Raw genomic sequence first — 15,506 nt, forward strand, 5'->3', positions numbered from 1 at the left:
ACCAGCACCAGCACAAGTATTTGCATACAGAATAAGAGCTAATTCGGTGATGTGATTCATTACAGCCTTTCATAACATTACTTCACGTGATTAATGCATCTCGCAGAGGTTAATTTCAAAGTGTTCATTATCCGTGGCGAGACTGTTGGTTAATATGTCCCCAAAACACAGAGAGGTCACTGATGTTGACAGAAAGAAATGGAGGTCGTTGTAATATATACACAAATCGTTTTATGCTTCTTTTTTTCCTAGAAAAAGCTGGAAAGGAGAATAGATGTAATTAAATGGAGCAAATGGGAAAATACGTTGACAAATAAGGAAGTACAGTGACTCTTGAAAGTGTTAAAGTGCCAGGTTTTTGTGATGTTACAATGACACTTTAATGACTCATTTCACAGCTCTTCCCACACATTATCACTAGGGTTGTAGATGGCGTGTACAACCCCAGTGCAAAGAAATAATATTTTTATTTAGGGAAAGCTCTAAAAAAATGATACGGTAACAAAAAAAAGTTTCACTAACCCAGCTGCCTAAGTGTACACGCTCTCAAACTAATGGTTTATAGAAACCATTTTTGTTTCAGTTTCAGAATTTATTTTTCTTGAGTTCAAATCTGATGAACATGAAATAACCTTTAGCTCTTCCAGCTGGATTTTCCTGACATTTGCTCAGGTGCATCGAATAGCTAAATTAAAAGTTTCGCAGAGGGATTACGGGGGGGGGGGGGGGGGGGGGGGTGAAAATGTTCCTAAATGTTCATTTAGGTTTACGTCAAGAGAAGTGTACAAAACAACTTACTGGTCCAATGAGACCAAAACTGAACAAGGTATGTCATTACCCCAGGAAACCTCACGTCAAAAGCAAAATTTGAAGGTAGCTGGACTTGGACATACTTTTATTTTGAAAATAATACTTATCAATCTTAATTTTTGTATATTTTTAAAATAGAAGGTGAAAATGTATTTATAGTCTTTTCAATAATCAATGGATGAGGTTGGAAGGCCTACTTGCCATAACCCTAATGTTCAGCTAGTTCCACAGATTCTCTATCAAATTTAAGTCAAGACTCTGGTTGAACCAGAGGTCGCGCTAGACCTTTTTGTTCTCCGTCATTTTGACCGACAGCATTTTTAAAAAATCGGTCATGTATTTTTACCCATCAAAATATAATCATATTAACATCGGCTATTTAGCCGCATTTTTATGTGGTTTAGTTAACATTCACCTAGTTGAACCGTGAATCCAGATCCCATCACATATAAAGCAGATAAATGTCCCTAAAGTTTTCTCCATAGTGACACAAACCACTGACTGTGGTCCCAATAACTTATAATAAATTATATTAAACAACTCCACTTAAATTACAAGCACTTCACCTGATGGGATCTGAACGTGCCTCACATATTCCTCCTGGTCGCATCTATAGAGAAATCTGCGCTGGTTGCCCAGTCAGTTGGATCTGTCGGATCCAAACCGATCAATTGAACTCTGCGAGCTTTTTACCCTGTGCGGTCCAGGCGTGCGCTTTTACTTAGTTTTTCTTTTCTTTTCTTTCCTTTTTTTTTTTTTTGCGTGGTTTCGTTTCCCGAAACGGACAGATGTTACGTCTGCCGCGCTCCTCCTGAGCGCAGGAAGGTCACGTCTTTCAGCTCCATTCGTTAAAACCGCAGAGTGAGTTAAGTTTAATTCTTCGCAGCAGCGGAGCCGCGTCCGCATTGGTTGTGCAGCGCACTGCGCATGTTACAGTCTAGTTCATTTCTGCACCGTCATTTATTCCCTGAAGATAAACTGCCGGCTCCTCTGTTTAGAATATAAATGGATTAACACAACATTGAAAACTCTCTAGTTTTCTCTGGTCTGTAATGGAGACTTGAATTAAACGCGTCATTTCTACCAAAGGTCTGGGATGCTCTTCTGAACCAGACGCGCTCCAAAGCGTGAGGTCCATAACTCTTCAACACGCTGTCAGCTCCCGGTCAGAAAAGACGTAGTTAGCTCAGTGTCCATGTAATGATATTCAGAAAGGATTTTTCATTAATTGATTTGAGTTGCCTCTGCGATGAACTCTTTGCGTAAAAGCTATAATTCACACCAGTCAAGGGTGTGAATTATAATCTGTCAAATGACCGACGTTGAACTACTCCTAAATGTTACCTCCAATCAGAAGAAACATGTTGGTAAAGTCAAACAATTATTTTAAACTTAAACCTGCCCTGGGCATGGATAACAGTATAGAGGAAAATAATCGCTAAAATTCTTGAAATTGAAGTGGGTGAACCTTCTTTTCACCATTAAAGCAGGTTGTAAGGGCCAGTGAGTATCATTGGTCAACATATTTGCGATTTGACACCAACACCAGCATATATGAAAACGACTAAAAATCTGAAATAAACAGGAAACAGTTGTAAATGTTCTCTGTATTTTTAACAAATCATGTAAAAAAAACAACTTTGAAAATCAGAGGAAATCCAATAATTAAACACAAGCCTTTCAGAATGTCTTACATTTACACATTTATCATGACCAGAAAAATAAACACTTTTTCTTTGACAGAGCTGAAGAATCGTGGATGGACGTCACGCGAGGCAACATGAACACAAACAAGCAAAGCGGCGAGGTACCTTTGCAGACGGTCCCGTTGCCCGTATATCCCGGCTTGCAGGAGCAGCTGTGGCCTCCGACCATGTTGAAGCACAGGGCGTTCTCATCGCAGTTGTGGAGTCCGCTGAGACACTCGTCATGCTCTAAAAGCAAGCAAACAGGCAGCCGTCAGTCTCAGCGAGTTCTCTGGAAACAACAGATGTTCTTGTGCACGTCTACGTCTTGGTTAGCTGATAAAAAAGAGACAAATGTTGAGGGACCGTCCTGAGAGCTGCGAACAACAACTTGCCAGCCGGAAAGCACCCCTTGATTAAAGAGCAGCAAATGTGAGAAATGACTGCAGCAAGTTGGTAATTTATTTTTACAGCCCATTAAGAATAAAATGCCCTGACAGTTAGGCAGCTGTGAGTCTAAGATATGAGTCCAGAATGACTAATTCCTCTGGCTCCGATCTCGATATGACATAGAAATGGTCTCAGATTTGCTGCTATTAGTCGTGTTTATGTGGCACATTATGAGGGATGGGAAAAGCCTTGGTGACGGTCTGCACTTCCTAAACAACAACATTTGCTACTCATCTATTAGTAAGTCGCACACTTCCTATAGATTTATTTTCCGTCCAATAAAATCCAGCAGCCTTTATTTACCCAAGAAACTCAGAAAGGAGATTTGTAATCTCATTGAGTTTTTTCCTTGTTAAATGTGAAGGTGGAAGGTTAAATAATAAGGAAAGTTTAGGCAATGCACATTTTTATAATTGGTGTGTTAAGTGCCCACAGGAGATGTTTTCCGAAGGTTTTATACAAGCAAAGAAATGTTCACCTTAAAACATAAGCTTAATCATTAGACAAGATTTGTTTATGCCAGTGCCAGCAAGGTTGAAAAACAGCTTCAGGTTGGAGGAACAAAATCGTTTCTGTTATCAAGATGTACAGTTTGAACCAAGTGTTGCCTGAATCTTTTGGCTCTTATGGCCCTTCTCCATTAGTACCTACTCTGCTCAACCTGATGCATAGTTTGGGTGGGTTTCCATTACGTTTGAGTAAAGGCTCTATGCGGGTGGGGTCATAGAACCCCCACGTTACTTTTCATAGTCTGAAAAGTAATGTGTGTGCAATGCAAACACAACAAAACAATGGAAGGAGGTTGAAATTATAGTGACGCTGTATCCTGCTATAACACAGTAGTGCACAGAGTAGCTCCACTCTAACTGTCAAACATATTGCCCTTTGATAGACTGGCATCATGCCCAGAGCGTACCCCAGCTCTCAACCATTGACCGCTGGAGATAGACTCCAACACCAATGCAAGGATAAGTGAGCATAAACAATGGAAAGATGTTAAATATGTTGTGCAGATAATGGGAATGCATTTCTGGACAGCACAGATATAGATTTTAATTAAAATTGTGCTGAAATATAAATTTGCACAGCATGCTGATGAAGCTCTGGAGTATAATAAGCAACATATCACCCATTTACCAAAAGCTCTGTATTTGTCCGGTGCAGTAAATGTCTGAAGCAGACAACTTAGAAGGTTGTAGAGCTGCACATTTTTCCTCAGCTAAAAGTCAGGCATTTTAGTTCAATTCAATATCTTTATTTAGCAAATTTATCAAGTTTTTACACTCCAGTGGGCAACAAATAACTTGCTGGAATTTGAAAGAAAGCAGCAAAGTTTTCTGATAGTTCTTAACGCAGGCCATGGAGCATTACATTCATCTGTTGTTGCATTCTCTTTTATTAATTTCCTCAATATAAGTTATTTTTTTGAGAATCAATAACCTTTGTATTTTTTTTATAGATTCACATAGATAAATGTATATTCCTCAGCTGGAATCTAATTTTAAAATTTAATAACTTTTCTAAAGAGATGCAAAAAAAAAAAAAAAAACTGGTAATGAAATATTCATATTTCAGCAGGGCAGATCTCTAACTTTTAAACCTACAACATTTCAGCTCATTTTATCATGTGTTTATAGTGCAGAAACCATTTTTAGAAGCTGCGGAAAGGACAAGTGGTCAATTGAATCTTTTGGAAAATGTTAAGACTTGTGGAAATCACAAACTTTGGGAGTTTAGCAGCTAGCTGGACGTGACTGGGATTCTAGTTTTAATTGATAGAAATAATCGTCGTCCTTTGCTTTCAACTGCATTTTGTGCAGACATCAAGCAGATTTCCACATCGTCCTTCAGTCACTGTTTTGTACAAAACGGCACCTTATTTAATTTTTTTTTTTTTTTTTTTGCTAGCACATGTTGCTTTTGAAATGTTGCAAAAAGAAAAAGAAACAGCCACGGGAACAGAAAGATGGAATCCAAAAAGTGAGAAAACCCGAATCCTAAAAGCTTGTTGCTTTCACCTTAGTCACATCATCCATTTGCCTTCCATCAACAAATCCATTACATCCCCTGAACGCACCGTGTTTCCATCCAAATTGAAAGTGACATTGTGATGAGCTCCTCCGTCGAGGCCATGATGTGTGTGTGTGTGCGTGTGTGTGAGATGGATTGAAGGACATTTAAAAGGGGCCCAGTGCTCGCCTCTCGCAGCTGGGCGGCATAAAGGCTCCTCGCAGATATTTAGAAACAAAAATAAAAGCTCGGGAGAGAGACGGAAACTAAATTAGAGGACACTATTTGTCTGTCTTACCAGAGCCACGAAGGAACTCCGCTTGTGTCACTGTGTGTGTCTCATCACTACAACCCTAGAATTTGTTACTTAGGAATTTAGGCCTATTACACCCCTGCACTCGGTGTAAACGACTCCCATCTTAATCGCCTCCTAAATCCCTAGGATGGGTGTGTGGGGGTGCGCTTGCGTGTGTTACCTCGCTGGCTGCTGCAGCTCAGGCTGCAGACAGATAAACAATCAATTATGTAGAGCCTGTCATCGGGGAGCTCTTACTAAGGCTGCTTGTTTCTCCTGAAGCTTGTTTTCCCGCCACCTTTTGCCAAAACAATACCAGCCTCTGCACTGTCTGACCTCAGATAGACGACAATACCTCAGTTTTCATGCTACAGACTGGAGAATGATGATTTTATAAAGTTAGTGGCAAGAGAAAAAAAAAAGGCAATGATAGTTTGTCTACTAGAGAGGATAAAAGAGTAAATAGCAAACTGATGATTTAGTTTTAAGATGTTCAGCAGCAGAATCATATTTAGAATCATTTGATGTATATTTAATGACTGTGCTACAAAATGGCAGACTAAGCAACTTTATTTTGAGTGAAAAAAATGATTTTATGGAAAACAAAAGCATTGTTTTACTTGATAAATAGCTCGCAATCTTTGCCCAGCCAAAAGAGAAGAAGAACAAGGACCGAGGAATAATAAGCTCCATCAGATCCCTCATTATAGAAAACCGTATGGTAATCCTCTTACAAATATCTGTGAAGATGTGGTAGATTTGCAGACGCAGTAAACAGAAAATCGCTGCAAAGCCTAAACTTCAAGATGCTCTTTTGGTTCGTTTCAGTGCTGGCTAGGTGTTTTTGCATTACAGTTTGTGATAAAAGTGTGTTGACAAAGGCTAGATAATGAAGAGACATCTGACAAAACCAACAAATACCTGAAACTATGATCATATCATTCACAAAAAAGGGGAAATTAAACATTATCATATCTTAAACAGTTAAAGAAATCTTGAGAAATTTTTAGATTACTATGCGCAGCAATCAGATCCATTTGTATTTCACACCAGAAACCTTTATTTTCTCTAAAGATTTAGTCAAACACAATTAGCACTATGTTTTTGCCCTAGCAGAAAATGATCAGGTAGATTGATTCTGCTGTTGTCAAATGAAAGGTGCGGGTAAAAGAGCCCGCCTAAATCACTCTATTAGTCAGATTAGCTCACTAAAGCAAGAGCAGATGTGCTCTAATCATTGTCGTCTTCCCTAGGAATGAGACATCCAGAGGAAAGCATCATGACATCATTATCTTGCAATGAAAAAGCTTCACATTAAGGAGACTGGAGCCAAGTGCCTTTTATATTAAATAACACTTGGCTGAAGTAGCAAAATGCTTTAGCATACCACCTAGCCTTGTTGCCATCAAGGCCCATGTTTAGCGTTTTCTAAACATGGGCAGCAGGTGGGTTTGAGATCACCTTTGATCATAGGAGTTTAGCAATGGATAAATTGTACAGCTATTTTTCCTAAAACTACAACTATTTATTACCACTTCTTAGGTAACTGCAGGGCAGAGCAATCGCAGCCCCACAAACACAAACAATGCACTTGAAAAATGCTTCTTTAGTCACACAGAGAACTATAATTTTTTTATCACTAAACTGCACACAGTAACTTCATTTAGTCATATTTTCAAATTTATTGGATGGGCTCAATGAACTAAGAGTGGAGAAAATAGTAAAACTAAATCAATTGGGGGGTTTAATTGGAATTTATGAATCAAAATTCTTATAAGACATTTCTCACGATACAAGGTAAACAATACAATAAATACCAACCCCTACGGTGAATCTTTCATACTGAATTGTGTTATGGTTCTGAACTGAATTTGGATATAGATTCTACTTAACTAGATATGGATTACTAATACTCATGGTAGTCTTACAAAATGTCTTAAGGGACATTTGATGAAATTTGGTGTGATGGAAATAAAACTAAAATGTTAAAACAAGCAGAAACTCTCTTTGTCTACAGTTTCTCTTTAAAGTGTCACACTAAAAATCATCTTTTCTTAGCTCTGCTGTTGGCAATCCCCCTCCTGCTTCACCTTTGGCCTGCGCCCTTTCCTCCGTCCTCTGTCTTCCATCCATCCATCACTTACTTAGCCACAGGGGCTAAGGTCTGGCTACCAAAGGATTAGAACATGGGCACACAGCAGAAGAATGCACTGTAGCTACAGCAGACAAGTGCACACACACAGTCCTGAGGACAGCCTTATTTTAAAACATTCTGACACAGAGCACCCCCAGTCTGCTACCTTTCATGGATTTGCTGCTAATCTCACATTGCGATGAGAATCTTGGACATTTGTGGGGAAGACGAAAAGCAGAGGGCATGAAAAGAGGAGGAATACTGCACCGCATTGGCTCATTTCTATCTATTTATCTATCTATCTATCTATCTATCTAGATACCTTATGTATCTACGTAGATACATAGATAGCTAGATATCTAGAAAAATGCACTGACATATATATAGCTAGCTGTACATCTAGCTAGCTAGATATACAGAAAGCTACCTTTCATAGAGCTATCTCTGAAAGCTTTCATAGAGCTAGCTAGCTATGTATCTAGACAGCTAGTTATAGAGCTACCTAGCTCTATAACTAGCTAGGTAGCTAGCTAGCTATTAATCTATCTATGTATCTAGCTATCTAGATACAAAGCTAGCTAGCTATGTATCTATGTGTCTAGATAGCTATCTAAATATCTATCAAACTATAACACTTAAGTTTGAGTGTTATAACTTGTATCTCCCTACAAGTTATCTGGATGTAAAATTTAGACTTCTATCTGGGCTTTCAAACGTCCCCCACAGGTTGAGCAGAAATAAAAACCAGGGCACCGTGCCTTAAATGTGCAGATCAATCCTTTACAACTATTCTACGCATAAACATTCACCCATGAAATGAGCTGGGGTCGACTTAATCCTCCTTACTTCGGGCCACCGGCCCACATGCAACACTCTTCACACACGTGGAGAAACGGCAGTCAATACTGGAGGCGCCGTTTCTGCTGAGTCGGCTGTTTGTTAATTGGTGAAAGTCATTGCAGATGATAAAAGGCTTTTGTAAATCATGCGAATGCACAGTGTCGATAGCTTCTGGAGGAGGCGGCGGTTTAATGTTTCCCTACTGTTGTAATATTTTATCTGCGGGCAAATTAGAGGAATCACTGTTCCCACTGGACTCTTCCGACACAAGCAGGTGTTTTATTGCTACGGCACGCTTCTATTTCTGGTGTCAATTACTACCAGCAGGATTATGGTGGTGACGCAACCCTCTGCATAAAGGCATGTGTCAGGAAAGGCAGTAGTGTTTGCTGCTTTAAAAACGCCGCATTGCCCATTTCATGCAGTAAAAACTCAGATGTTTTTAGATGCACATCAACATGTCAGGAATTGCTATGCTGTATATTCTAAATTCCTTTCAGAAAGCCATATAATTTCTTGTTTGCTCGGTGGAAAGTGATGAAATGGATCAATAGTTCAAAGGGTATGAATACTTTCGCAAGCCCTTGTATTTTTTGCTTTCATTTTAATTTCCCCCATAATGCATCACTGTAATGATGTGTCAGAAGAGAGGTGCAGTGCTGTGTTGGTGGGAGAGCTCAGTTCAATAAACCAGCTGGAACATCACAACAGCAATTTCACCGAGGCAGGGATGAGAAAAGTAATTAAATCAAGTTTTCACAAAAACCTCACTTTAATCACAAAAAACGACTTTTATAAAGAGACACGTCGCTGTGTGTTTCACTGCGGCGCCGTGAAGGCGTTGTTAATGGGAAAATATATAAAATGTAGTGGCACAGTTTAATCCCCTAGGTTCTGGGAGAATTAATCTTCATTGTGGATTTCGAGAGGGAGCACACAGTGAAAGAAAGACAAATGAGTAGAACAATAGACCTTGCCCAGAGCCCAAAAAAAAAGAGCTGAGAAAACGAGGTGAGTGAAATGGCATAAGGCACGGTGCCCGCCTGAAGACGACTCACTAATTAAATAACTCCCAAGAACAAAATGCAGCCAAAGAATGTATTATTTAAGTAAAAGTTCTGTTTGCATTTCCAGGTTCTTTATTTTCTGATTTCCACTGAAACCCAAGCAGAGAAACTCTTCAAAGAAGGGCTTGTTTTTTCCGTTTTTGTATGGCTGTTTGTCGTTTTTGTCTAGTTTAGCAGCTGTAATTCAAACTCCAAATGCACTGCGGGAAGTTCTGCGGGCCTAAATCATCCAGTACCGAGCACAGGCGGCAGCAGGTCCCCTCGCTACGCCGCCGCTGAGTTAGACTGCATCGGTGTAAATTGCTTCCTTAATTACAGGCACGGAGGAAACGCAGCATGTCGCCGCCCTCCTCGGAGATGATTCACACAGGGAGCTACTTAGCATCGTGTTTCACAAGCTGCAAACAGCTGCACAGGAGCAAGTGGAGCTGCACATCCCCGGGCTGGGGGCGCGAGGGCGGAGGGTGACATTGTGACGTTCTTGTTGAAGGACGGAGAGATTACATCATGCAAAGAATGCTGACTCAGACCTTTTTTCTATTATTATTATTTACAGATTTAACTTTACATGAACTTTGCATTTCTTGCATGTTAGTTCTGATCTGTCCTTTATGAACACTTTTGTTCAGAACTGTGTTGGTTGAGGAGTTGCTGTTTTGGGGCAATTATCCCCCTCTGGTTTTGGATATTGCTGGAAGGATTTTTGCTTGTACATTTTTCACTTTGGGATAGTTGGGTTATGATGCATAACCGTGGCAGCAAGGTATTGTTTTCACAAATGGGAGCGGCCGATCAGCATCTCAAAAGTGCAACTAATACCTGAACTACAACCCCAAGTCCTGATATTTGGGATCGTAATTCAGGCTTCAGTCAGAGGCCTCTTTACGTTTGTTGCAAAACTGACTGCTACCAGAGATCCTTAATGCCTCCAGCATCACCGTCCACAATGACACTTTGAAGATACTTAGTTGACATGAGTTTCTACAACATTTATTTATTTTGTGGGATAAATAAAGTAGTTTTTCTAGTTTGAATTTGGGAGAACATAAAAACCCAACTGCTTTCTAATCCTGACATTGCTTATTTGTGTGACTTTCTCCCCTTACAGAAAGCTGATTTTACATGTTGCCAGCAGCTTCCAAGTGACTCACAATAAATCTCTGCAAAAATTCAGATCAGTTTACGCAGCTTTGCCAGGCAGAATATTGAGGTAACACATAATAACCCCATTCTAGTGATATCAGAAAGAGCCCAGTTGAAAAGGGAACTTTGAGCAGAGCTTCAATCATCCGCTAATGTTGAACGGAGACATTTTTTTAAACTACCTACAATAAAATACGACAGTTCTGCTAAAGCTTGTTGATGGAAATCTGCAGCGTCTGACAGGGCCATGGAGGCCTGGCTATGTTCTCCAGTACTCTGTGGAAGCAATGATAATTCACCGTAATAGTCTTAACGTGACCCCAAATCTACTGTGACCATGACAACTGCAGGTAGATTACAAGAAACACATGTTGGTGTTTTTCTGTAGAAATAAATACAGTAAAAATGGTATGTAAAAAGCACTGAATGGACCGCAGTAAATTCTATTCTGAATCTGATAAAGATTAGACAGATCGAAAGATTAGGGTAATGGTCTTTCAACAGCAAAGAAGAAAACTTCAGTAAAAAGTGGAACATTCGAAAAAAGTTGGCTAGCATTTCTCAAAAGGGTTTGAATGTTGACATGTGATCGATGAATAAGAAGGACAAGTTGTTTTCAGCATTACATTTTAAATACTATTTAAGCAAAAACGGACAGTTTCTTTTTTTCAAAATTGATCCTGCTTTTACATTGCTTTATTGAGTGGTGTCTGTCTCATTTACTATCAGAAACAAACATTGTGGTTGAATAAAACTAATTTTAATTCTTACTCTGCTTTGGGAAAAGTTTAACTCTAGAGAAATAACTTGAATATTAATGGTTACCATGTTAAAAAAGTGTTTTTCAACAATATAATATTTGACATCATCATCATCATCATCATCATTTGTACTCCTAATAATATTGTTAAATAAATGTACAATTCCCTCACTTTATACTTTACTTTTTAACGTCCTTTTGTGTTTTATTTACCGTTGTCATAGCAACTGAACTAACACCTGGAGGAAAAAGATACAGATTGCGTAGACAATCTACGCAATCTGTATCAAGAATGGGTAGCTCTAGATAAAGATCACTTTATCTAGAGTAACTAGAGCTAACTAGAAACGGCAGTTCTAGTTAGCTGAGGTATAAACCTACCAGCAGCTGTTGCGATCTGTTTTTATGTACAGACTGCTTAATATTTCACCGACTGTTAGAACACTGTTAGAAGAGCTGCAGCAATGAATTTCATCTTGAGATCACAAAGTCTCCATAACAACCAAAAGATGCTATCTGCTGGTTGTTTAGGAGCAATGCTGGACAGTCATCAGTTGTCTGCCCTACAAAATAAAGGTGTGGGGACTTTGCCAAACTCAATTCAGACTTTAACTAATGTGCTTTGGTCAGATGAAGTTACGGTTAAGCTTTTTGGCAGGAAAGACCTGAGATGGATTTGAAGTGACAATAATAAACATCTGCAGAAAAGCACTCCATGCCTTCTCTTAAGTATGGTGGGAGGTCAATGATGCTGTTTCTCCTCCAAAGGCTCTAACGTTGTTAGAGTGCATGACATCATGAAAATATTTAAATCATATGATATCAAAAATGTGTCTTACAACATGAAAAGGACAAATCAATACAGAAATGGTTCAACAGACAGAAAACCTGCCATCATTTATTGTAGGACATTTTCCCCCTTTTCTCCTGCATCAGTTGAATGAATTTTCCCAAATATTTAACCTTTTAAAAATGGTAAGGCTTTGGTTTTGTTAAAAGCATAGCTGACATAACATTGGTCTGCTTATCTCATGAATAACCAAGGCAAACATCCAACAAGGCATTTCAGCAGCTTGGCTTATCTACAGCTTAACCAGAAAAAAATAGGTGTGAATTATCGACAATGTTGCTGAGCTAGATTCTGGTTTCATGTTTAATGAAAAACAAACTGGTTTTGCCGTCTCCACTCGTTGTCCCACTGTTGAGGTTTTTACTGACTTTCTCTTTCTGTGTCATACACAAAAATGCACAAACCCAGGCTTAAAGTGAGGATGGTCTGTCATGTTCAAAGTGGCCTGGACTTGACTGAGGACTTTTGCTCAAATTCTCATCAACTATAAACTAGTCTTTAAAAAAAACTTGGAGTTGGACCCATGAGAACAACGCTAAAGAAAAAAATGTTCAGCGTTAAAAGAAGGCGACATTGTTTTAGCACACGTTGCATCATATGGTAGATGTCAGCTTGCCGCAAAATGATTTCTATGTCACAGTCTCTACTTGTTCTCTTACTCTCTCATGTTGTTCTCTTACAAGCACTTTGAAAAAGGACATCAATACAAAAGTGATCCATGCTGTGTGAAAAAAGATCTTCCCTTCTATAATGATAATAAAGTTATTTTTAAGTGTATAATCTGATAGCTTTAACTCGAATATAGAAATGCACCAAGCAGGTCTTTAGTGGTAAATATTGATCTTGGCTTTTCTTTGAGTTCTGATCTACTGCTGCCGATTTTGACCGATTTGTTTTTCCTCATACTTATAAGCACAAGGACAGGACTAAAAGCTGCAGAGTTAGTCAATTTAAAATGAATAAAAATAAAGAAAATGGTAGGGCGTCGTATTCATGTATTAAAAAAATATGTCCCAAACATTCCTCTGATTTTTGTTGAAAACTGTTGAGTCCTTATTTTTGAATATTTTAATGAATAAAAATAAATATATTTGGTTTTATGTGAATAAGTGATCTGACTCAACGGCACGTCCCTTGGATGTTGATATTTTTATTTGTAATAAATGCACAGTATATTCTTTTATAGTCTTGTTCAGTATATTATTATTTCACTACTATCATTGTTATTGTTGACCTTATTTTTACATGTTGTTTTCAACACTTTAAGAATTTTTTTTGTATGAAACTTTATACCTTGTGCTGCTGTTACACCTGAATTCCCCCTTTGCGGCACAAACAGGTTGTATTTTTCTATTCTACATATCAGGGCTATTGGCTGGTGCATTTGTTTTACAATATTTTTTTTCTTTTTTTTTCGATTTTCATAACTTTATTTAAACATCAACAAAAATAAACAAAAACAACCCACCCCAAATCAACAAGGAGCATTACAGTGTCCACATAAGTTTTACAATATTAAAGTCCGCAAATAGAGCCAACTCATCCTGAATGCAGTTTGTCAGAAGGCCAGAGGAGGCGCTCACCTGTGCAGGAGTAGTCGTCGATCCTGATGTAGCCCATGTGGCAGATGCACATGAAGGAACCAGGGGTGTTAACGCACATGGTGTTCTCTCTGCAGTAATGTTTCCCTTCAGCACACTCATCAATATCTAAAGAATTAAAAGAGAGAGAGAAAGAGAAAGAGAGAGATATGTTTAGTATAGACGTAAATTGTGATGTATCCTAAGTCTGATTAAAAAAAAAAAATCAATGCTACAATAACTAAACTGTGATTTTCCATGTTGTCAAATGTGGCTTTGCTATAAATGCCACAGTTGTCAGCAAAGCATCAAGGACACATATTTAAAGCAGCCTTACTGTCACGACATCTGTTACATATGATCTATTTTGAGCATTGCTAGAAGGAGATGTTTCCGGCCACCTGGGGGTTCTAAAGCCTCCTGTAGAACCAATAATAGAAGACCATTTGTCTTCATGAGAGGAAGACAGAGGTCGACATGTAGATGGGCCGTGAGGTGGGCGCTGAGCACTTAAAGTTACACCATTCCATCTTCAATGTGCTGCGAGAGAAGCCCTCGACATCCAACTTCAGCTACTCTCCTGGTCCAACAAGCACATCATCCAGCTTTTAGCATATTTGACTTTTTTTCTTTAAATAGACACCAGGTTCTGCACAACTAAACTTTGAAATGTGGTTCAGACAAATCCGGAAATGTCCTCTGATGTTGAGCGGCACCTCACTCGCAGACATTTTCAAGAAATTAGAATATAGATCCCGAACGGGCTCTTTTGTCAGATTAAAAGTCTCTTTTGAAAATATCCACCTTTTAGCAGATAATAAACATACCTTCATTTAAGGCTAGACTTCTGTTTTTAAAAATTGTTTTTTTTATTGACCCAATGTCATATTCTCATCTCAAATGTCATGTTTTCATTAACTGCTTGCAGAAAATCATCAGTAAGATAAATAAAGGTGTTGAAACAGAATTGCTTTAATTCAATAGGAACATACCAGGTTATGAAGTTCCATATTTGTTTCATCAGTCCTCTGAATATTTGCCCAACAGTAGTGCAGATCATCAAGATGTTTGTTTTTCATTTCCGACATATGTGAAATAGACCTTTGTGTTTTTCTTTGGATGACAAAGGCTTTTACCTTGGAACTACCATGGACGCCATTTTTAACCATTCTCTTTTTCTTAAAGTTGAATAATGAAAATACTGCAAACTACAAATTGTATTTACTCAAGTTATCTTTGCTTGAAGTTATTTATCTTCGAAAATCAGAAATAGAATCTGTAACAGAGCAAATTACTTTGTCCAGATAAATTCTGTAAAAGTTGAAAACGAGTCATTTTCTACAAAAATACTTTAAGCTGAACTTCTATATTATTCTACTGTTGCACTTAGAAATAATAAAAAGTGTAATTGCAGTACATTTTGGAATCGCTGAATAAGGTAGGTCTATAAATGTCAAACGCTGTCAATTGAATATAAAGGGAGACGGTTAAGAACCAGATTTATAGAGCTCTAATCTAGTTACACAGATCATTCATGGTGCTTTTGCACCATAAGACTTACATTCTTATGAGCAGGTTAGTAGGCAACTCAAGTGTTGAAATGTTGGTTAATGGGACGTTTTCTGGGAATGTGTAGAAGTCATGTTCTCGTTTAGCAAAGACTGTTTAAAAAGACACATGCATTCTCCTTCTTTTATTCACCAAAAAGACTCCAACCTGTCCCGCACGCCTGTTTTGCTCCAACTTTTAGCTTCTTTTCTGCTTTCAAACTTAAAGGAAAAAAAAGAATTCCTGCTGATCTGCACAGATTGCTTTCAAGTAACCTCTCATCAGGATTCTCCTGTTACCCAACTGTGTACGTCTCAAAGATTGTGCGGCCTTG

The 15,506-nt window shown here is 38.5% G+C and overlaps 1 protein-coding gene across 1 annotated transcript in view; it reads right to left on the reverse strand.

The window, feature by feature from the left end:
- The window catches only part of nell2a (neural EGFL like 2a), a 101,009-nt gene that overhangs the window by 34,835 nt on the left and 50,668 nt on the right, over positions 1-15,506 (reverse strand). Inside the window, exons 13-14 of the mRNA XM_032588831.1 lie at positions 13,628-13,753; positions 2,622-2,744 (exon numbers count right to left, since the gene is read on the reverse strand). Of these exons, the coding sequence (XP_032444722.1) occupies positions 2,622-2,744; positions 13,628-13,753 (249 nt within the window). The remainder of the gene's footprint in view (positions 1-2,621; positions 2,745-13,627; positions 13,754-15,506) is intronic.

This window comes from Xiphophorus hellerii, chromosome 2, assembly GCF_003331165.1.
Source record: "Xiphophorus hellerii strain 12219 chromosome 2, Xiphophorus_hellerii-4.1, whole genome shotgun sequence".
NCBI classification, from domain to species: domain Eukaryota; kingdom Metazoa; phylum Chordata; class Actinopteri; order Cyprinodontiformes; family Poeciliidae; genus Xiphophorus; species Xiphophorus hellerii.